Source organism: Nansenia antarctica (genome assembly GCF_963989245.1).
Source record: "Nansenia antarctica genome assembly, chromosome: 15".
Classification (NCBI taxonomy): Eukaryota; Metazoa; Chordata; class Actinopteri; order Argentiniformes; family Microstomatidae; genus Nansenia; species Nansenia antarctica.
The window spans coordinates 12,131,118-12,156,403 of record NC_137685.1 but is presented as its reverse complement, the minus strand read 5'-3'; the positions used below and the strand labels follow the sequence as shown (position 1 = coordinate 12,156,403).

Genomic DNA, 25,286 nt, shown 5'->3' with positions numbered 1-25,286 from the left:
GAAAGTGGAGAATGTGGGCTGGACTGGTATTTAAAAGAGGGGGAGTTCTCAATTGAACACAGGGATTACTTCTTAATTTCTGTCCCTCTGATTAGGGTGTGAGCTACACTTTCGGAATAATTTAGAGATGGCTGAGGTGTCCATGCAAAAGCTGGATATCAGATATCAAGGTTCTAAGCAATTCTAAGGTACTAATTGAATACAAAAAAATGATGTTTTAAGTGAGATATTTAGAGTTGTCAAAAGACGAAAAGACAGGAAATTCGCGGCGGCCTTGTGCTTACTCTTCAGAGAGGTAGCAGACTATAAAGTGGACTGTTTCCAGAAGAATAACCTCATCTAGGTTTGCATTCGATTGATGGTAGCATTATTTTGGTTGATATAGGTTATGCACTTGAATGGTAACATTACCATTAATATTGCAAAATAAGGATGTGAGGGTACACAACATCTGTACAGTCTACTAAAACTGCTGCACATTTCAAAAGGCTTTTATGTTACTAACACATTTTCTAGGGGCCTCTCGTTGTAAACAAAGTTGTCATTCTTTTTGCTCTCGGGTCGCAAACATTTGCTCGAAAAACGCTCGATTTTCACACAATCTGTTTGAACGGAAAATGGCTGAACGAATCTTTCTGAAAATGGCTGGAATTTAGTCTGTCACCAACTCAATTGTTGTCCCACATTTGCTTTGAGTTGTGTGAGAATGTTCAGTAAACGGCTGAGAAATGATCATAGGAAAAACCTGGGAAAGGTTCTGGGAACCCCGTCGTGTGCAGGCTTTTGCTGGCCCAGCACGAATACGTGCGCACCAGCTAATTGACTAGCCTCATCTACAGTATAGGCTTGGTAAGGAGATTCAGGTGTGTGTGTGCACAGGGACGGAACACAAGCTTTACAGACCCCTCTTGATCTCAAAGAGCAACAGCCTGTTTTACAGGCAGAAGTCTAATTTGAACCATTATAGGGTTACATTCAGAACCATGGAAACAAGGAAAAAAGTCCATTGACTTTGATCTGTGCTGATTTGGGAATTAGAGACTGAACATGCATAACACACTGATTTGTTCTGATGACTTGGTGTTAAGCTATGCACCTGGCCAGCGAGGCTATGCCACGATTAACATGCTCTCAGGGAGTCACGGATAGTACCGTAAACATCCATGTCATACTCTGATGTGCTGGAGATAGCCTGAGGCGGCTGCTAACACACACACACACACACACACACACACACACACACACACTTGTTTACAATGCCCTTGAACCCCTTCTGTTGTGTGTACAGAGATCTTCCCTGTTCCCTCCAACCCGGTGTGACAGCACGATTACTTCACAAGGGCACACAAGAGATTTTTGCTGTCAGGAAAAACACCTTAACACCCTTCATTCCAGTACCCCCACCCCCCCCACCCACACACAGCCCACAGCCCACCCACATTTAAAAACGTGGCAACACGTGTCTCTGGGTGTCTCGCTGACATCTCTACATGGATGTTAGCCCACCACCTCAAAGCTCAACCGTAACAAGATTTTCCCTTAATAAGGGAAAAGCCTGCCCTCTCCAAGACTTCTCCATCACAGTTGAGAACTCTACTGTAGACAGACAGCCAAGAACATTAGACCGATCCTGGACAACCGCCTATCCTGTGCAGAGAACATCGCAGCGACAGCACTCTCCTGCAGATTCTTCCTCTACAACATCAGAAGGATACGTCCATTCCTCACCAGAGAAGCAGCGCAACTCTTGATCCAGTCACTGGTCATCTCCCGCCTTGACTCCTGGCCGGGCTCCCTGCCATCAGACCTCTGCAGCTCATCCAGAATGCTGCTGCCCGTCTGATTTTCAACCTCCCTAAATTCTCTCCTTCACACCCTTCACTGGCTCCCGATAGCAGCTCGCATCAGATTAAAGACCCTGGTGCTCGTTTACTGGGCGGCAAAAGGGACAACCCCTGCCGACCTGCAAGCAATGGTCACCCCCCAAACTTCAGCCCATTCACTCCGCTCCTCCACCTCTGCTGGCCGACTGGCCCCACCACCTCTATGCCAACACGGCAGTCGCGCTGCCCGATCACGTCTCTTCACTATACTAGCTCCCCGCTGGTGGAACGAGCTTCCCACGGCTGTCAGAACTGCAGAGTCACTCCCCATCTTCCGTCTGAGACTGAAGACCCATCGCTTCAGGCTACACCTTAATGGCTCCTCCTGAGACATCTACGGTACTACCTCCCTGCACTGTGTCTCCAGACACACCTGCTTCCCTCCCTATACTGTATCTCCCGAAACATCTACTACCCACTTGTACTGTTTCTCCAGTGTATAAAAATATAATTTAAAAAAAGTTCTTCTAGCACGACGACTGCCAATGACCTGAGCTAGATTACTTTTCCTGCTACGACTGGTGGGTTGATGATACACACGTACCCACACACACACACACACACACACACACACACACACACACACACACACACACACACACACACCCCTCCCTCCCTCCTCTCTTGTTAGTACACGGGACAGATGATAAGAGCACCAGGTAAAAGCTCAGACAGCGTAAAATTTACACCATAATTAATTCACAGGTTTTTTTTTTCTTCTCTCTGTTATTTATTAATCAAAGTCTGATCTGGGCCTCATTCCCTCTAATGAGAAGCACTAATGTTGATGTATGAGCCTCCACACTATAGGATTTGAAATGGCTTTTACATGTCAGACTGAGACCTTCCACTGACATTCACACCACACATCAGGACTACCTGAACAATTTACATTAGGGATGCAACCTCAGCAAATATGTTCAAGTCAAGACTAAAAACTCATCTTTTTAATATTGCCTTTAAATGACTAAATAATTAAATTAAGATTATAAAACCCCATCCTTTTAATATTGCATTTAAGTTACAAAATAATTAAATTAAGATTATATAATGATCAAATGATTAAAGCACTTTGAGCTGCAACGTTTGCAGGAAAAGCGCTATACAAATACAAGTTATTATTATTATTATTATTATTATTATTATTATTATTATTACAGGAATTCACTGTCATATCGAGCTCTATTCACACACTACCTCAGACAAACTCAGAGAACACTTTACCTCTGACACAGCCACTAAAAGCTACCTGGTCGATGACAAATGTGACACGGTCTGGTGAAAGGGTTCACATGTCGGCAATTCTCAAGTCGCGCCAAATTGACCAAAAAGTGAATAAAAAAGATAAATAATGTTTTCTGCTTTTCTGCATATTACGAAAGTGTAAGTGTTGAAGTGCCCACTCGATATAACAAAACACTTTTTGGATCACTAAATATTTGTGATATATCCGAAATATGTCCAATTTGTGAATTGGATTCACTGTCTCGTCTGCCACAGGCTACTGGGTAAGTGATACATGGCTTGTAAACAAACGTTTGTTTTAGGACGTGTTCAAAAGCAAGGACTGTGTCACCTCTGCAAAAAAAACTATTCTTCAACATTGGATGACACCTGATTTCAGTATGAACACTTTTTGGTTTTACTCTTTACAGAGAATTGTGAATCTTGAGTGCACAACGGCCAGATTGAACAAAGCAAGGCCCAGTACAGTTGATGCGTGGAAGGCTTATTCATTGAACTTCACTAACCTGACTGCTCTATGATTTGATTTTCCACTTACCCCAATCCGGATTGTGTTGTATTTCTACTATTTGGCTGTGACTTGTCTGCTACACTACCCCTTTTCTTTTTTGTTTTCTTTCTTTTTCCCCTCCCTTCCTTTCTTGTTCTGTATTGTCATTGTTATGTGTTGATAAAAGCAATAAAAAATATTGATCACAAAAAAAAAAAGCAAGGACTGTGTGATCATCTAAACATGTGTAGTTATGTGTTTTTAGCATGTGGATGTTCTATCAGCGTGTTGCGATAAGCATGCAGTTAGATGTTCGTAGCGATGTTCCTTTTTAGCACTAGCTAGCGATGTTCCTTTTTAGAGCTAGCCTAGCTGTTTTGTGTGTGTTTCAGAGCGCGTTTTGGTTTGAGGTGCACCGACATCCAAATAAGTATCTTCTACTATTTTCAGATGATTTCAATGTATGACACATCATTTGAAAGCTTACAATCGGCACTTTCATAATCTGGAAAAACAACTGAAAAATGACATTGCCCTACTTGAGGACTTTTTCATCAGACCCCGTCACATACGGGTTTGTCTCACTGGAAGAACAACCGAGCCTCAGTGGACAAGGAGTGATGATCGATATGAGCAGCATGACGTAGCTGAGCATAAAAGTGTGTGTGAAGTGCATTTCATGAGTGTCTGTGGGAGTGTGTGTGTAGTATATGTTTGTGTGTGTGTGTGTGTGTGTGTGTGTGTGTGTGTGTGTGTGTGTGTGTGTGTGTGTGTGTGTGTGTGTGTGTGTGTGTGTGTAGTGCTTCAGCAGGAATATCCACACACTTCCCCTTCCCACACACCTTTTACTACCCGCTGAGGTTCCGGTTCCCCCCCCCCCCCCCCACACACACACACACACACACGTTACACAAGCTCAGAAAAAAACCCTCAGAGGTAAAAGAAACACTTGCTTACACACACTGACACAAAAAAAGTGATACGACCCATGGTGAGAATGCCACATACATGCTCACGCACGCACGCAAGCACGCACGCACGCACACACGCACACACGCACACGCACACACGCACACACGCACACACACACACACACACGCACACACACACACACACACACGCACACACGCACACACACGCGCACACACACACACACGCACACACACACACACACACTCACTACATTAAAGGACTCAGCAGGCACCATACTGAGTCATAGTCCTATAACTGCTGCATAGATGAATGCATACATGTGATTTATCCGTCCTCCAGAGATTGGGGTTCCCCCGCACAGTCAAGCACTTAGTCAGAAGTGGCGACAGTACACGGTGGGACCCCTGACTTGCGCTGTTGTATAACACCTTTATTTACACTCTACCCTGCTGCTAATTGTAAGTCGCTTCGGATAAAAGCGTCAGCTAAATGACAGAAATGTAAATTAAAATGTCCTTCCGTGGCTGTGTATCACTTTTATGCCCCTGCCCAAATTGCTCTGTTTGCTCTGTAGTCTGTCTGTTGAGGTGGCGTCTCTGAGGAGGTGGGGTGTCTGTTGAGGTGGGGGGGTCTGAGGGGGCGGGGCCATGGATGTGCTGCTCCTGCTAATTGGGCTGATGGGACATACCTGGTGGCTGACGTCCTCCAAGCCCCTCAGAAGACTGCAGCCTGGGGAAACGTTTGGTCGTCCTCTTCACAACGCCTACCTTTTTGTTTTGTGTTTGCTGCTAGTGTTTGGTTGAACCTCTTTGACTTTGTTGGGGTGGGTTTTGGTTTGGTAAATGGTAAATGGACTGCACTTATATAGCACCTTTATCCAAAGCGCTTTACAACGGCCTCTCATTCACCCATTCACACACACATTCACACACCAATGGTGACAAGCTGCCATGCAAGGCACCGGCCCCGCTCACTGGGAGCAATTTGGGGTTCAGTGTCTTGCCCAAGGACACCTCGACATGTGGCCAGCCGGGGCTCGAACCACCAATCTGCCAATCTTGCGATCATTAGACGGCGGCTCTACCTCCTGCGCCACAGCCGCCCAACAGTGGTTTGTTTGTTTTCTCCCTGAGAAAAATGTCCATTGCCCATAAGCATATTTTGCCAAAGTTATAAAACGAAGGATTGTGTGGTTTAATTAGGCAATGCATACATACTGTATCTTATATCATAGGAGTATGATATGATATGATATATGATATGATGATATGATAACCATACAGTCAACACTCAAGCAAAAACTTTTCAAGCAAGTACAGTCAACACTAAAGCAATTCAACTTCCCTAGTGTATCTTCCATGTTGCTGTGTTCAGGTGGAAGGTGCTTTGATATTGAAGCATGTTCTGCTTATGAACTTGCCACCTGGACTCTATAGGCCAATGCACACGGCGTGCGATTTTGTCGCACGACAACATTCGATTCTCAATTCACACCACCGAAGTGTGTGGGTGTGAATGGAGAATCGAATGTTGTCGTGCGACAATATCGCATCGCACGCCGTGTGCATTGTCTCATTCAAAACAATGGAATCGAATTCGCGGTGGGACAAAATCGCACGCCGTGTGCATTGGGCTTATGGTTCCAGTAGTTTTAGACACACAGGGACCAGACCTCAGTGTTTCCCAGCCAGGAACGGTGTGCCTTCCCTGGACAGGATTGTGCTGTGTGACAGCGTCACTGTGGAAGAGTTGCCACATATATGACCCCTCGCTCTCCTGACGATGAGTATGTTGCTATGGTGACCTGATCCAGAAATTCCCATGGAGACTGAAGCCTCCTTCAGTCTGTAGATGTGGGATATATACAACGGCTAAAATATCCACTGAGCTCCGCTCACACTTTACAGGAGTTTCGCTCCAGTTTCCACAATGAAATGAAAACAGATGTCTGTGGTCAGGTCAGTGGTCATCATCCATGTGTACGATTTCTCGCTGTTATTTTTGGTTACTGAGTTATTTATGCTGGAATCAGCACCTCGTGGGGCTTTCAACCTTCTGTTTTTCGTTATTGGGTTTGTGTTTGATCAACAGAAAGATTTCATATTCATGTTCCATTCATGTTGCTGTATGTATGTATGCTGCTATTCATTTCCTTTCAAATGTCCAATGTCAAAATGAGTCCATGTCTCACACCCGTTGTGTAAATCAGCCTGTGCTTTCATCCAGAATGAATGAGGAAGATACTGGAAACACAACCTCATTTGAACTGTTGAACTATGGCTATAGTGGAACTTTACATTCTTGTACATTCCGTCTGAGAGACTACAGTGACCAAACAACACTGCGTAAGCTAGCCCTCAGTGCTTCGAGACTACATGCATCTCTTTGAACCCCATAACTTCACACAGTAAGACCTTCTGACACCGCTTCCGGCACAGACTTAGAACATCTGCAATACTCATGAAATCAAACGAAACTCTCAGTGAAACATCTTTTGTGTCTTAGCCAGCGTGTAACATACCACAGGGGAGGGGCCATGCGGTTGTCTTGTCCCTGTGCGTGTGTGTGTGTGTGTGTGTGTGTGAATGTGTGTAGGTGTGTGTGTGTGTGTGTGTGAATGTGTGTGTGTGTGTGTGTGTGTGTGTGTGTGTGTGTGTGTGAGTGTGTGTGTGTGTGTGTGTGTGTGTGTGTGTGTGTGTGTGTGTGTGTGTGTGAGTGTGTGTGTGTGTGTGTGTGTGTGAGTGTGTGTGTGTGTGTGTGTGTGAGTGTGTGTGTGTGTGTGAGTGTGTGTGTGTGTGTGTGTGTGTGTGTGTGTGTGTGTAGGTGTGTGTGTGAGGCAGAGTAATACAGGGTCTCCTGTGGGGATCCTGAATGGGGAAGCAAACGTTCATTTTGATTACAGGGGGGCCGCTGGTGGTGTGACAAGCTTGGCCCCCGCCCTCCCCATCCCCCCCCCCCCCTCGCCCGTCCGTCACCCACTGATGGGGATGACAGGGCAACAGGGCGAGTGACAGCAGGAGCAGCTCATTCAATTACCCAGCTCTCTGATGAAAAGCTTTCATGTTCACCAGAGAGAGAGGGGGGGGGGCGACGACAGAGGGAGAGGTAGGATGAGAAAGGGGAGACAGGAGAGAGACAGAGCACGGGAGAGGGACAGAAGAAGAAAGAAAAGACAAAAACAGCCAAGAAAAGTGATTAGAACAAAGGTGGTAGGTGTGACTAGGTTGTGTTTAGACCCTCCGTTCACTCCGTTTAGGGCCTGTACCCGTTCCCTTCCCCTCCCTCCCTCACCACCGCAATCAGCAGCCCACCAGAGGCTGAGTGCAGGGGTGGGGGTAGGGGTGGTCTAGGGCAGTGGTCTTCAACCGGGGGTCCGCGACCCCTAGGGGGTCCGCAGAGGTACTGCAGGGGGTCCGCCAATTTTTTTCAGAATAATTTACAATTTTCACCAAAATAATTTGTGACAATTAAAAAATATAACAAAAGTTATATTGAGTAAACTACAAGCATTAATAGGCAATAATAAGCTACTTTTGACAAAAAACTATTTACAATAAAAATTTACTATTTACTATTTGCATTATGGGTAATGACCCGAGGCACTGTTGAAGCTGAGTGTTGATTAAACTGGTTGAGTTAAACGTGCGCAAGTTGTCCGAGTCCAATAATTATATTATAACTTCACATTATTAGTTACTACTATTAATTAGTGAAGCAGGATGGATACATTTGTAACAGTAACGAGACCTCGAACTCGAGATCCAACGGCTAGGCCTACTCCTTCCACCTCTGCCCCAGCAGCGCCTGCCCCAGGGGCAGATAAACGCAAAAGAGAAAAGTCCCGAAAATATTCAGAAGTGTACCTAAAGTTTGGATTTACTTTCATAGAAACCGAAGGAGTGGAATTGCCGGTGTGTGTTGTTTGTGCGGCGACGCTCTCAAACGAAAGCATGAAGCCATCAAAGCTGCAACGACACTTGGAGACGAATCATGGCCACTTACAAGATAAAGCACTGGACTACTTTCAGGCTCGTCTGCACTCTCTCCAAGGCCAACAGACAATGATAAGAAAATCTGCGAAAGTCGGTGAGCTTGCTTTGAAAGCCTCATATCAAGTTGCTCTTCGCGTTGCCCAGTGTAAAAAACCATACACAATTGCAGAAGATTTGATATTGCCTGCGGCCACTGATATGTGCAAGACCATGTTTGGGAATGATGGATATGCAGAAAAGTTGAAGACTATCCCATTGTCAGACACAACAATTGCTTGGCGAATTGGTGAAATGGCATCGGATGTGAGGGTGCAGTTAATTGAGAAATTACAAACGGCGGAGGCATTTGCACTCCAGTTGGATGAATCAGTGGACATGTCCAAAGACGCACAGCTCTTGTCATCTCACTGAGGTAAGCATACCTGACTTCCTGAAGCTAAATGTTTAATTGTTGAATAATAATAATAATAGAAAATATAAGCCGCATCAACAATAATAATAATAATAATAATAATAACCAATAATAATTATGCATGAACGTTTTATCAATCATAAACACATATAGGTTAATAACCCAGTAATTAGCCTGTTACTTGCCGACTACTCCTCCTGTCTGACCCCCTGCCTGCCTGACGACCCACCTGCCTATTCCCATCAGCCTTGTTACTAGAAATAAACCTTTATTATTTAACTCTTACCTGTTCACCTGTGTCTGCGTTTGGGTCCTACCTCTGGTCGTGACAAAATAGGTTAATAAGGTGAATACAGTTATTATAGGCCTTAAAATGTGACATTTAAAATGGTTTATTACATGTGGGGGTCCCTGTTCTGGTTGTCTCTGTCCAAGGGGTCCTTGGGCTGAAAAGGTTGAAGACCCCTGGTCTAGGGGATAGTGAGTTGGATTGGTGATCCGAAAGTCATGAGTTCAAATCTGGAACACCACCACTAGTGTGCCCATCTCTTCAGGTTACACCTTAACTGCTCCTCCTGAGACAACTTCTGCCCCTCAGCACTATGTCTCCTAAAGACACCCGCTTTCCCCTCTACTGTGTCCCTAAGAACTTCTATTGACCCCCTTGTACTATTTATCTGTTTCTCCAATGTAAAAAAAAACAAAAAACAACAACAACTAGGTTTTAGAAGAAGGTGATAGGAGAAGGTTTTTCCTAGATTACTCTTCCTGCTACGAATGGTGGACTGATGATTCACACGCTTAGTATTCAAATGTATTGATTGTAAGTCGCTTTGGAATAAGGCGTCTGCTAAATGCCAAAAATGTAAAAAAAAAAAAAAAGTGTGCCCTTGAGTACGGCACTTAGTCCTAAATTACTCCGTTACTCTCTAATTGTAAAATCGCTTTGGATTAAAAGTGTCTGCTAAAGCCCCCCCAGGCAACACCATCCTCACCCTAAGTTATGAATGAGCGGATGGAAAACCAGCGTATCACTGAGTGACCCAGCGGAGCCGGGACGGACGGAGAGTGACGATCCCTAGCACAGACGACAATGATGCACTTTGTGAACCAGGACATGCAGACAGGCGGCATGATTACAAAGTGCAACTCTACCAGGGCAGGGACCAAGAACATGTGTACGTGTGTGTGTGTGTGTGTGTGTGTGTGTGTGTGTGTGTGTGTGAGTGTGTGGGGGGGGGGGTCCAAAAATAGCAATGCAATTTCCTGATAGGACATTGTATGTGTGAAGGAAAGAGGGGCAGAGGTGACAAGATTGTTTTTGGAATACATAATTCACCGGCAACCATGTCAAGCACATGTAATTGGGGGGGAGTAGGCGACAGTACATGCACACTTCTGAGGAGACGCGAGAGAGAGACAGAGGCGTATGGGAGGCTCTGTTAAGACACACAGAGTGAAGGAGGCAGAAGTGCCCTTCTTCCCCAGCGCTGTCTGCCTGGAGCTGCTCATCACTGATAAAACATGTAAGATTTGCCCTTTTTGAAGGGAAAGAGGGCGATTCATTATGCATGTTTATTTTTTTTTCTTGTCTCTGTTCCCCCCCCCCCTCTCTCTTTTGAAATTGGAAATTTGAAGAAAGGGGGAGAGGGAGAGAGAGAGAGAGAGAGAGAGAGAGAGAGAGAGAGAGAGAGAGAGAGAGAGAGAGAGGGAGGGAGAGGGAGAGGGAGAGAGAGAGAGAGAGAGAGAGAGAGAGATGGAGATGGGTGGTGATGGTTTCAATTAGGAAAGAGGATAATTATTATTATTATTATTATTATTATTATTATTATTATTATTATTATTTTAGGTAGCATTCATTTCATTGATATTTTACCAGATAGAGATTTAGAGATCTCATCATATGCTGTTAATCCAATGTAGAGATTTCTTTTGATGGAAATTCAAGAAGCAACCCTGAGTTGAAGCAGCTCTGACTGTTTGTACATTTAAATAAAAGACACGAGTCCCCTCCTCTGTACCCACTGTTCAACCAGGCTCATTACCAGTTCAACCAGCATCTTATCTGGGTTGAACTGAGAACTCCAGCAAGCAGCTATTAGGTTGATTTGAATAATAAATGGGTTGGGGGACTTGGTAGCAGTGTAAGAAGTCAAGGGGGCGTTACACAGGCACGGAGAAAAGGAAACTCATCAATGATGGTTACTCTGACAGTCCCAGCCATGCTTATTCCTCATCATCATCATCATCACACACAAGAGCATATCTAAAGCCAACTCCCCAGGAACGTTGAGCGTGAGGGGTAAGAAAAACAAAAGAAGAAAAAAAAAGAAAAAAAGAAAAGGAAATCACGAAGCAAGAAGTTCATTTTTAACTTTTTTAACTGTATGAAGAAATCCCCAATGGCCTAATTGCATATTTATCTAGTTTTTTATTTATTTATTTATTTTTGCCATACAGTCAATTAAGAGTTGGGCTCTAATATTGAATAAACCTTTCTGATTTGCGAGCCAGTGATCCTAATCTCCCCCGGATGCAAAATATGCTACTATGGATTGTTTAATGATGGCGGTGCAGTTTGATATGTTATTGAAGCATAGAGAGAGATATCGGCTGATATGGTGGAATTAAAACAGCCCTCAGGGGATAGTCTGACCTCCTTTCTCCAGTAATAACAGACAGGGGTGGGGAGTGTGTGTGTGTGTGTGTGGGGGGGGGGGGGTTGGGGGGTGGGTGTACTCCAGTGCAGTGTTTCTCAATGTCGAGATGCTGGATGAGTTACAGTCGGTAAAACATTCTAACCTGGTTTGTGCTTGGCAAATGCTTGCTAAATGTTTTTAATGCCTTATTCCATCAACACATACAGTATACTGTATGCCATCATTTTTAATTGTTTGGTGATAAATACTTAATATAGCTTTATTTTTTTTTATAAAGAATACATTATTTCTATTATGGAGAGAGTGTCATGCCTCACCTTCCAATTCATCTTTTGCAAATGTAAAGTTACAAAATTACAGAATCACACATTTGGTTCCTTACCCTGAAATGACTCTATGGACAAAGACACACTTCAATCGTTCTGTATCTGGCCACTGTACTAACTGCTAATTGTTATAATTGTTAACCAAAACTGAATGCTGAATTAACCAATAGACCCTAAGTTACCATGTTAGAAATGCTCAAATAATTCTCTGAAGAGACTCAATTACTTGATTTAATTTCCTTTGGGATGTTTTGAGCATGAGACTTTCAAACATGCTAAATTAGGGTCTATTGAATTACATTGGGTTTTGGTCACAAATGCTAACGATTAGCTGCTCGGGCTATTGACCTAAGAGTGACTCAGCCCTTGGGGCCAGGAAGGGTAAAGATGCCAGGGCACTAATCTACTGACAGGGACTGTTCTCTTCAGAGAGCTGGTAGACAGGCAGAGATGTAACATGTCTCCCAAAATTAGAGGTGTGATTGGTCGCCTCACACCTTAAGCCGGGTACACACATAAAGATAATCTTGCCGATTTTGGGCCGATTTTCCCCCTTCCGACCAAAGACAGCAAACGATTATCGGATGGCTCTAAAGATTATCCTACAAGATTATCCTGTGGTGTGAGGTGTGTTAAGAGTCAATTTCTCCCGACAATCTGCTCGAAAAATGGTCGGGGACGACAATCGTAAATGTTAAACGTCTTCAATATTTACGACCAAAAATCCTTATGTGTGGGGGCAACTCCCGACTCCCGACAACAACCGACTAGAGTTGCCAGATGGGCTCGGGTTTTTTGGGTGGAATTAGCGGTTTTAGACTGTGGTTAGGGTGGAAAATGTCAATCCCATCTGGCAACCCTGCTCGCGAGTCCGATCGTGACGTGGAATGGAATGTAGCCAATCAAGAAGCGAGCTGACTTCTTCTTTTCGTTCTTCGGCACTTTATTTGCCCTGTCACACATGGCTGCCTCGTACAGGTCAGTCAGGGTTCTACGTTAGATCACGTTTGATCACGCAAGATTTCTGGCTTGGGGAACGAGACTCTAGACTGTCGTAACGATAATCTTTATGTATGTTGGGTGCTGAAATGGTAATATCAGTGCACACCACACACAATACGATCAAGGCTGTTCAATCCAATATTTTTTTATCTTCATGTGTGGGGGTCTGTCTCAGATAAAAAATCTGTTACGATTTTGAAAATCCTTATGTGTGTACCGGGCTTTAGAAAGGGATGTTTGAAGGTCAATATTTTCAGATTTTCTGAAATATGCTGGACACACTGACACTAGCATATGGTCTTAGTCAGGTTTGTCAGGGAAATAGAGTCATTTCTATTTATGTGGCGACTAGCCATGACAGAGAGAAGGTCCTGCCAAGAAATAAAGCTAAGAGAAAAACAGTAGCATATGTCTGTGCTATCTGTGAAATGCCTCATAATCAAGTGCTTTCCACTTGGCAACGTGTCTATTTGTCCTTAGGTGGGTGAGAAAGAGAAGAGAACGAGAAAGAGAGAGGGAGCAAGAGAAAGAGAGAGAGAGAGAGAGAGAGAGAGAGAGAGAGAGAGAGAGAGAGAGAGAGAGAGAGAGAGAGAGAGAGAGTGAGAAAGAAAGAAAGAAAGAAAGAAAGAAAGAAAGAAAGAAAGAAAGAAAGAGAGACAAGTCACTTGGCAAACACCCTAAAAGACCTCCTGGCACTTCTTCCTTTTTTTTCTCTTCTATTTCTCTTTCTTTCTCTCTGCATGAAAGCACCTCTCCAAAATTCCCCCCCTCCTTCCTCTCGATGTCTCTTTCTTCCTCTTTCATTGTCTTGGATTATGCCCCCTCTCACATTTTCTCTGAAGCACCAACCCATGTCAACCCTCTTGTCAAATACATATGCAATGCAAGAGCACCCTTGTTTTGTCCCAAAAAACGGACAGAGCTCTCCCCCTCTACATCCACCCCCTCTACATCCACCCCCCTCCCCCCAACCCCCTCTCCTGAACACTAGATGTCACCAAGCAGGGACTCTCTTAGCATCACACCACCCACATAGCAACGCAAGCTGTTAGAGGTGCTGCACTGATGCGACTGAAGCAGCTTAGAACACATACTGTACAGTAATATGGTGGTGAGATAACACCAGTATATTGTAGAAGCTGGTTTTCTTTTCGAATTGTGGAACATTTGTGGGCAGAGAAACAGAAATGCTGCCCCAACATTTGCATGTCAAATCTCTTGTAGATCAAGTATTTATACAGTACGGCGATGTAAGCTTGATCAAGTGCATTATCCATGTGTATAGCCTACGGGAAAAAGCAATAATTAATCATTCGGTGGACACATGAAGAGAAGAACCATTATCTCTCTCAGAGGACAACAACTTCACTTAGACAAAGTGTCACCACGCCCGCCCCTCTCTCTCTCTCTCTCTCTCTAAGTCCCAGTCAGTCAGTAAATAAATTATGCTGATAACCTGAGGGGTAATGGTGCTATAAATAGCCTTAACTGATACAATGCTCACAACGCTAACCCTAGGACCCCTCTTCACCGATGCCAGGTGCCAGGAGAGTCTGCCTGAAGAGTTTGATAAGTTTCCACCTTTTTCAGCATCATCCCTTGGCATGAGGATGACAGGGATGCCCTGGGTGAAACACTAAAGGCTTCTCAAGCTAATTATCTATTTGGATAAAGATCAAACACCCCACAGTGGAAATTATGTTCAATGTTTATGCAAGTCTGGGCCTCTGACATGCCAACATCTTAACGGGTGGCAAAGACAGAACAAAAGAGAAAGTAAAATGACTAATTGAACAGATATAAATGGTCTAAATGGTTTGAACATGGTCTTGAAAAATGGGTCACTCTAGACGTACAGTCATACTGTACAACTCTACCCTTTTGGTTCGATTCCTGAGTGGTAGATGTTAGCTGCTAATTGTCAATTTCCGAAGACACAGGAGGGCAATTCTGGTCCTGGAGTACTGCAGCATGTTCAGGTATTTGTTCCAGCTCAGAGGCATCATTGTAAAACGGCCATAATCTGTCTAATTGTGGGGGGAACAAAAGAATATGTTTGAGAGATGATGTGCCCAGGCAGCAGTCAGGTGAGTGCGGGTGACCTATAACGCAGCCCATATGGACACGTTTTGGTTTTATTTTAGTATCAATGGTGCTTGTGCCTAGTGCAAAAAAGCACTCCTCCTCACTGCAGCCCTCCAGAACTACTGGTGAGGACTCTGATGATCATTCATCACTCTACAACACTGCCAGGCATCACAGTAGGTACGGTTGTATTTCCGGGGAGAAAAATAGCAAACACGAAACAAAGAGAACGGAAGGTTCATAAAGTACATATCCTCGGTCTTGTGTCTGTTTACGGTGGTGTGGGTGGCAGGCTTGAGATGTTTGATTGAGAGAGAGAGCAGTAATATTAAACCACTAATCAAATCTATTTACGTAGATATGCAGATAACGGCTGAGAGAGGGAGATAGAGAGAGCGCGGGAGTGGGAGGATGTTGGAATCCGTGCAGCGGGTTTCATCTGAATCTTAATCTGATCAGGGCAAAGAGAAGCTCAAGATGTGGAGCGAAGCGTAATTACAGGAAGTGAAGAGCCAGGTCGGCTGCTTGCGTGATGCACGGTGATGAGAATGAAGAGGTGGGAGGAAACAAGGACAGTGCTGAAACATCTAATCAGTTACATTTGAGTTCGTTTGTTCTTCAATCAAAACAAAAACCCGATGCAGTCACTATAAGCACTATTAACTTTACCCCACTTGTTTTTGTATAGGGGGGATGGGAGACACACGAGAAACAATTGACTGTGTTGAATGAATACCGTGGGCAAATGAAAAGCTGTCACCTTCTTCACCAGATCATTTAACTTGCGGGTTCCGGCTCATACATCTCAATAAACAGTGTTGGCAGGTTGTTGCTCCTTTTAAATTGGTATTTGCTCTGATTTAATTTATTTTGGGAACGTGACACAATTCTATTTGCTGACATTTAATTATTTTGGTGTATAATAGATGTCTCTGTAGGAATGCACAGTGACATACTGACCCGTGTCAACACACTGACTCACAGTCATTAAAAGCAAGTGTGTGTGTGTGTGTGTGTGTGTGTGTGTGTGTGTGTGTGTGTGTGTGTGTGTGTGTGTGTGTGTGTGTGTGTGTGTGTGTGTGCGTGCGTGCATGTGTGTGAGTGTATGTGAAATAGAGAGACAGAGACAGTGAGAGAGAGAGAGAGAGAGAGAGAGAGAGAGAGAGAGGATGATAGATTAAACATAAAGTAACAATAGAGAGAGGACAGAGAGACAAAGAGAGAAAGGTTTGTTCTAACTGAGCCTAGGAAAAGATTGCATTCAACTGGAGAATTAGAGGTGGAGAAAAGGCCTCTATAAACTGAACACTTCAACGATTTCCCAAGCCCAATATCCTCAAGGGCTTCCTCAGGGCTCAATTCAAAGCCCCGTTCTCTTCAATGTGACAGTGTTCTTCTGTCAGGTGCTGGAGAGACCACGGCTCACGGTTTTACAGCACCAAGAGCTCCAACTCCACCACCACCCAGAGTCTCCCACACACAGGAACAAAAGTCTCCTCTCCATGGCAACACAGTGGCAGTGGTTCCCCCGAAATAACTCAAACTAAATACGAACCAGGAAAAATCACACAGCACACAGACACAGTGTGAGATCAAAACATACATCTGCCTGGATGCCAAAAACTCATCCAGCACATCAAAGGTCTGCGCTTTGAACATCGTTTCTAGATTGAAACGGAAAGAACCTCTGAACCCTTGCATTCAACAGAATCACATCCAAATGAGAGTTGACATAAAATGCAAAAAAAGGGTCACCAGCCCAGCTGTCTCCCAGAATTCTGGCCAACTTCTACTGGGTGCACCATCGAGAAGAGAGCATCCTAACCAACTGAATCACAGTGTGGTACGGAAACTGCAGGGTGTCCACCGGAATGCCCTCCCAGCGCATCATCGGCACCAAACTCCCTACCATCGAGGGCCGGCGAGCATCATCAAGGATACCTCGCACCCCGGCCGCAGTCTGTTTGATCCCATACCATCTAAGAGACTCGGGAAGTACGAGATCCTCAGTTCCTGTACCAGCAGCCTCCAGAACAACATCTTTCACAGAGCTGTCAGTCTGATAAACAATCACACACTCTGCTGAACAACCCAGGCCATGGAGCAAGGCAAAGAGTGATGCGACAAACAAGGATGCTCGGGGGACTATTAGTAACTGGTGGGAGTGACAGGACTTGATCAAAGAGCTGAGGCTGTGCCAGGTCGCTGTATCAGTGGCACACTGGATGTGAGTCCACAGAGATACACATCAAGCATCCCTCTACATATGGTCTTTTAAATATTTAATCAGACGGATTGCCAATATTAGAGATTTACATCGGAGGCAAAGTCCTCATTGCTAATTAAGCCAAATGTTAATAAAGTTTGGTGTGTGTGGGTGTGGGTGTGGGTGTGCGTGTTTGTGTATGTTTGTGTAATATTCTTCTCCAAACTTCAAATTAACTTGTGAATTTTGGTTAGGACTTTGGTGTCATTGTGGCATCAGCATGATTATGTTTGATAGCAGTTTGTGCTTGATGGTTGAAGTCATATAGAGCGTGTGGCCTTGTGACAACACAGATGTTCCCTCACTCTCTCTGTCCACAGCTTGGAGTGATGTAAAGTGAATTACTTGTGAGGGGGTTGAAGGAACCTTCTTCCATGAGTCATTTCATCTGGGAGAAGAGGGAACTTCATTATGCTCTGTGCTAAGAGAAACTACAAAAACTGCCCTGGCTGCCTTCTTACCATATCTAAACCAATTTGAATTTCTAATCTGCAAGGCAGTGAAGGAGGGATAGAGAGTGAGAAGGAGAACCCTCTGTTCTATATAGTGTCATTAAAAAACAAGGGGTGGAAATAAATTAAAGAGGAAAGAATGCATTTCATTTTCCAGGCATCTTTTTATATGTAGGTCAGAAGCAGCTACCTGTAAAATAATGAGAAAGGACACCCCAAGTAATTTAAAATCAAACTCGCAGGATAAAAAAAACTAAACAAAAACAAACAAAAACAGAACAAAGATACTGAAGATAAAATCGTATTCCAAAAAGAGCAATGGTGTAAGAGCTCAGGCAGCTATGGGGGATAGTGTTACTCAGGACCCACAATGCCATGCGGTACAAACGCAAGTCTGAACAGATGTGTCTTGAGTCTTGTCTTGAATGTATTGTGAGTATCAGAGCATCAGAGCATCGGATGGCTGGTGGAAGGGTGTTCCACAGCTTGGGTGCAGCAACAGAAAAGACGCGGGTGCCAATTGTGTGTCGTCTAGTGCAGGGTATGACGAGGAGATCAGTGTCAGAGGATCGGACACCACGTGCAGGGGTGGAGTAGGTCAGTTAGGTAGGCAGGAGCCAGGCCATGAAGTGCCTTAAAGGTGAGGAGGAGGATCTTGAAGGAGATTCTATGTTTTATGGGGAGCCAGTGAAGTTGTTGCAGGGTGGGGGTGATGTGCTCCCAGGGTTTAGTGCGGGCAAGGATCCTGGCAGCTTTTTGGACATATTGTAGTTGATTCAGGGCCTTGCTGGAAACACCAAGAAGGACGTACAATAATCCAGGCGGGAGGTGACAAAAGCATTTATTAATGTTTCGGGAGAGGTATCAGAGAGTGGAGGTTGGAGATGGGAGAAGGTTTTGAGATGGAAGAAGGCAGGCTTGGTCTTGATGACCGTATGTGGGGTTCAAAGGAAAGGGTTGGGTCCAGCAAGACCCCCAGGTTCCTGACCTCTGAGGAGGGGCAGATGGAACAGCCGTCAACGGTGAAGACAAGGTTGCTGATCTTTTGAAGGAGGGTCTTGGGCACAACAACCATGAGTTCCCTTTTATTGCTGTTGAGTTTGTGAAGATTGGTGATCATCATTTTTTTTTATTTCATGTAGGCAGGAGATGAGAGAGGGGGGAGGAAGGGTAGTGTGGAGGTAGAGCTGGGTGTCATCTGCATATGTGTGGAATTTGAGGCTGTGTTTCAGATTGATGGTGAACAGTAGTGGACCAAGAACGGAACCCTGATGGACACCTTGTTTCACTGGTGCTGGGACAGATCTGGACACAAGGGACACATACTGCCACCTGTTGGACAGGTATGATTTGGACCAAGCCAGGGGTGTTCCAGTGATGCAGAGCGTTGTCTCAAGTCAGTCAAGTAGAATGGTGTGTGAGATCAAGAGTCGCGGAGAGGTCAAGGAGAATGAGTATATTGATATTGCCATCATCAGCAGCCAAGAAGAGATCATTGACCACCTTGACCAGAGCTGTTTCGATGCTGTGCTTGGCCCTGAATCTGGATTGTAGTGGTTGAAACAGTTGTACAGTAGTGTGACAATGTGATGGTGAAACTAGGAACAAGTCGGTGAGTAATTCCCACTACTTTACACTAACTAGGTAGTAGTGGGGATTACTCACCGAATCCATTGCATTGCAATATTTTGGCTCGACTAGCGAGTGTCGTTGATTTTCAACGACGTTGACATTTATTCAAATTCTTTCAGAATAAAAGTCATGGTCGGTTGCCGACTTGTCACCAGTTCCACCAGCTGCCGTTGAGTTCTGGAGTTGAGAGGCGAGATGCACTGTCTAGAATTGTTGAGATTCCTGGCCAGCGAGGGGGGAACATCACCATGTGCGCAGCTATACATCACCAATGTGTCCTCCATTACCATTCAACCCTTGGCCCCTACAATAGTGCCCATCTCATCAATTTCCTGGACACAATACACAATATCCTCACCCCAGCCAGGCAGATGGATAGCCCAGAGCAGAGAGCAGTTTCCACTGGGCTGCTCTGGTCCGCAACTGGACCCCCCACGTTTTTCTGTTCTCCATCTGCCTTATTCTCCATTTACCAACCCTATTGAGGATTTTTTTCAGCTTGGTTCAGGATTTTTAAAAAAACGTTTTATTCTTGTGTGTGTTTTATATTTGAGTATGAAAACAGACCTACTGATAACCTTATCATAGTACTGTTTTCCACTGATCATAGTGTTTTTCCATTGAGCACATCAGTGTTCAATTGGTTCTTGTGTCTATTCATTTGATGGTGTGTGTGTGTGTGTGTGTGTCATTTGACGACAACATTTCAATTTGAGAAGACATATCATTATTTTGAATGCAGTGTTTGCTTTTGCAAGAGATTTGTGGAGTTTAGGGTTTTCTGTGTGAGTTTTTGGATTTGTGTTTAGAGTAAAGAGAAAATGACCCAGAAAACATTTTGGAAGCGATAGAGAAAAACTGTAATAGCTAGGACCAGTGCCTTCAGGAAGTATTCGCCCTGGATATATTTTTTTAAATTATTTTTTATTCTATTTTTATTTATCAACCATATTGGGGTTTTTTTGTCACGGGCCGACACAAAAATACCCCATAATGTCAAAGTGAAAAATGTTTTAATTAATAAAAAAAATAAAAGCTGTAAGTCGCAGCTTTTGTAATATGACAAAATGTGGAATGTCCAGGTGGTGAATGCTTACTGAAGGCACTGTAATTCACCCTAATTTCCAGCCCGTATAGGCACCCTCCCATCAACCTCCACACTGAAAAGCTTGAGCTATGATTGGTTACATTGGAGACATACTGTGTCCAACTAGAAATGTACCTGAGATTGCCTCTACAGTGACATACATACATGTAATAAACGTAACCTATTCTAGGGTGTCTAGCACCTACAATAACCTAGAATAAAAAGAGATCTTGATTGTAGTGTACCTTTAAAGTGCCGGAAACACTTAAGCCAAGGTGGTTGACTACCACTCCAATCACATAATAAATGGCCTGTTCCTGTTTCTGTAGGCTGACATGACTGAGTGTCGTGACTTACGACGGTGGCAGTGGGTTTGCTCTAGTAAATCCCCAGTCTTTGAATGCCAGCCACAGGGCGCCTTTTTCCCTCCACCTGAGATCTGAAAATAGGTAATCGCTCTCTCTCTCTCTGATGTCATTTCAACAAAATAGAACAGATGAAACGGTTCACTGACATTTTGAGATAGCGAGGGACAGAGACATTATGCTCTCAGTTGCCATAGAAACCTGCCTGTCATTTTCAGAAAATAATTCTATATATTTTTACCATTTTTATGAGTCAGTCTGTGTGTGTGTGTGTGTGTGTGTGTGTGTGTGTGTGTGTGTGTGTGTTAACGTTTTCAAGTTTCAACTTTTATTGTTACGTCACATTACACAAGTGTAAGAGACTAAACTTGTTAGACTTTAGTTCATTTGGTTCATTGCAGCACACAGACAAATAAGGCAACATGACAAGATAAGTCAAGATAATAAAGTGACAATATTTACAAGACATAAGTGAGACAATTGGACAAAAGATAAGTTGTGGTGGGAGACAATAAGACAAATGCACAGGACACAATTAAGCAGTACAAATAGTAAAGAAATTCAGAAAGAAAGAAAGAAGTAGAGAATAGAAATGGGTTAGACGAGTATTGCACTCGGTGGCAGTGGGTGTAAGGGGCAGTATTGAGTAAAGTGACTGTGTGCTTATGCCATTTAGCTGACGCTTTTATCCAAAGCGACTTACAGTCATAGCCAAACATATTGACACCCCTGCACTTCTGTCAGATAATGCACCACTTCTCCCAGGAAAAGTGTTGCAATTACGCTTTGGTATTCACATTCTCATGGAACAACACAAGCCAAATCGGATATCATTCCACACAGATTTATTTTTTATTTTTTATAAATTAGTTTCTTACACATCTCTACTGGAATTTTTGCCAACACTAGGTCGCTCACATTTGAAGGGTGCCTTCTCTCAGCTGCTGTTTTGAGATCGCTCCACAGGTATTCTATGGAATTTAGATCTGGACTCATTGCTGACCACTTCAGAACTTCTGGGTGCTTTTTGAAGTGTTCCTTGGGTCAATGTCCTGCTGGATGACCCATGACCACTGACAGAGACCCAGGTTTCTGACACTGGGCCCTACATTGCGCCCCAAAATTATTTGGTAGTCTTCAGATTTTATGATACAACGCACAGTCAAGGCATCCGGTGCCAGAAGCAGCGAAGCAACCCCAAAACCTCTGTGAACCTCCACCATGTTTAACTGTAGGGACCGTGTTCTTTTCTTTGAAGGCGTCATTTCGTTTTCTGTAAACATTACGATGGTGTGCTTTACACAAAAGCTCTATTTTGGTCTCATCTGTCCACAGGACGTACCTTGGCTTCTCCAGGTAAGTTTTGGCAAATTCCAGTCTGGCTTTTTCATGTCTATGTGTCAGCAGTGGGGTCCTCCTGTGTCTCCTACCATAGCATCCCATTTCATTCAGATTGTGACGGATAGTCCGAGGCAGCTGACACTGTTGTACCCTGTGTCTGCCGGTCAGCTTGAATTTGTTTGGAAGTTGATTGAATTTGTTTAACCACCATTCCAATAATCCTTTGTTGCAATCTTTTTATACATGTTTCTCTTCCGTCCACCTCCAGGGAGGTTAGCTGCAGTGCCATGGGCTGTACATTTCTTGATGACATTGATTGCGCACAGTGGACACAGGAACATTACGATCTCTGGACATGGACTTGTAGCCTTCAGATTGTCCATGCATGTTTTCCACAATTCTTTGCTCTTCTTCCTTTTCTCCGTGCTCAATGTGGTGGACACACAACACAAAGGTTGAGTCAACCTCTCTCCATTTTAAATGGTTGCAAGTGTGATTCATACATACATGAACGTAAGCATTGTTAGCGCCATGCTCTACCAACTGAGCCACAGAGAACCATTCTTAGGGGTAGGTAGTCCGTATACATGGGATGAGCTTCGGGATAATAGTCATTTATCTTAGGCTTGTAGGCTGTAGGCTTGTTTACGAGCCTGTAGCTGGGAAGTAGCTGTTGGTTAGCCGGTTGTAGCTGGTTGGTTTTGGCCCTGAGGCTCCGGAAAAGGCTTTGTCTTTCGGACGACATCGGTTTGAACAGACTGTGGTTGGGGTGGCTGGGATCTGTGATGATCCTCCGGGCTTTGCTGACACACCGTTTGTTGTAAATATCCTGGATGGAGGGAAGCTCACATCCCCTGATGCGCTCGCCTGTCCGCACCACCCTCTGCAGCGCTTTGTAGTTGAGGGCAGTGCCGTTGCCATGCCAGGCCTATGACCTACTTCAAACACATCCCTGTTTTAATTACCTCAGTTAGGCACCCCTCCTCTCCTCAAAAGTTGCAGTTGTCCTTGTCATGCAAGAGAAGTGTGAGGTGTGTTTGTGCGTGTGTGTGTGTGTGTGTGTGTGTGTGTGTGTGTTTAATCTGTGTATGATTGCCATCCCATGTATAGTCTACTCCAGTCCATATCCTGCCTTCCTCCACACTGGGCCTCATTTCATGCGTTCTCTTAGTCAATGACAGTAGAAACAGGACTGCTAGCTCAGTCAATGACAGTAGAACCAGGACTGCTAGCTCAGTCAATGACAATCAGGGTGTATCTATCTCTCGTGACAAGGTGAAATACAGCACTGTCATCTCAGGACACCTAGGCATCTCCTTCATTGACAAGCTGTCTGCGTTAGGAAATGCCCTGTGGGCTTGAAGTACGTGAAGATAAACAGCCATGCTCCAGTAGCATTTGGATAGGAATAATAAACAGCAGAATGTAGGTATATGATTTAGACATGTCTGGGGAAGTTCTAAGTAGACCGTTTTTAATGCTGTAAGAGTAGATTCCCATTGTGTGGGTAGTATGCTTTATATTCATGATATTGTACTACGTGATACTGATACCATTGGAGAGAGAGTGGCCACTATTCAATAAAACCGGGTGGTTGTATTTCATGTATTAAGATAAATGAGATCTCCAAGGAAAAACTCAATAGCATTTACATTAAAATTGGTTTTCATGCTGGGGAATGTTCTTGGTGAATTATGAAGCATGCACAGGATTGCGCTGAATTGAAAGCTGACGCATAATTACGAGCAAAACAAGGTGTTGGCCCCTCGAGTGCTCATAAAATACAATTTCTGTTCAGCCAAAGCTGACAGTACAGTAGATTATTACTCATGGCCCCAGGCGTAGACCCGAATGATTGTGTGTCTGTTATTTGCAAACTACAATGAAAAAAATTGTCAGCTGGCCTGTTACATTATAGGTCCTTTTTTACATTGTCTTGTTTTTAAGTTGTAGAATACTGATTGACATTGTGTGCATATATAGAGACATGGTAAATGACAAACTAAATAGATACATTGTGAGCTTAGAATTATAAGGTTCTATCTCCGTTTAGGGCAGTTCAGAGATATTGAGCGTCAAAGTTGTTACATTCCATTATGTTTTGTGAGATGGAACCTTTGTATTTTATTAATTACTAACTCAAACATGTCAACATTTAAAAAATAACACCACACAGGCATTAATAAACACCTAATAGATCAGATTATGTAAAAAACTCAATTTTGACAAAAATGGAGATAGAACCTTATAATTCTAACGTCACGACATGTCGTCGGAGGACTTACGAGAGGGTTCTCTCCAGCCTGCTTCCAGTTGAACCGATGATCTCCCCCAGAGTGCAGAACATCTGACCCAGGAAGTCCTAGAGAGGGAGATTTAACACCATAGGTCAAAGGTCACCACAGGTCATATCACCCTTGTGTCACTGTTTCTACAAGACACTCTGATTTATACAGGTGGATAGTTACAGGTCACCTTACCTGTCTCATAAATGTTTGTTAGCAACCAATTGTAAAATAATATTATTGACCAACCTTCTGCTCATCCATATTGGTTAGCAACAGAGAGATACACAAAAGAATCAAGTTAGTTGTAAATAGATGAGACAGAAGAAAATACAGAAAAAACAACGAAGCCTAGTTCCTTTCAAGTTGTATACATGGATCCTATTATTCATGCCATTATTTATATGCCATCTATTTTTTCTTCACACAGCACATGGTAGGCAATTGTCCCTTGAGAGTTCATCAAACACAAAGACACAAGCACAAAGCACAAACATGCAAACATGCAAGTACCATATGACACAAACATACAAATAATACATCGCATCATGCCCCCAAAGAGCTTACATGTTTTGAAATGTTTGAACTTCTGGTGTCCACATTATACCTGTAAGAAATTAGAACTATGAAGCGACCTCTGATAAGAAGTTCAATCCACGCATTGCCCTGCATTACCATCCAACAAATATAAATCAAATCAAACTTTATTAGAAACACTTTACGGCAAGAATATATACAAAGTGAATATTTACAAACTGAATACAAACGGAATATTTACAAACTGAGGGGGGAAATAAGAACAGAACGAGATCAAAACAAAGGAGCATCAT

The 25,286-nt window shown here is 43.7% G+C and overlaps 1 protein-coding gene across 1 annotated transcript in view; it reads right to left on the bottom strand.

Annotated features, from left to right (window-relative positions):
* LOC308171122 (copine-9-like) overlaps window positions 1-25,286 on the bottom strand; it is a gene marked incomplete at both ends in the record, with an annotated part of 110,213 nt that overhangs the window by 39,727 nt on the left and 45,200 nt on the right. The window contains 2 exon segments of the mRNA XM_080545993.1: window positions 24,457-24,533; window positions 25,024-25,063. Coding sequence (XP_080402119.1) covers window positions 24,457-24,533; window positions 25,024-25,063 — 117 coding nt within the window.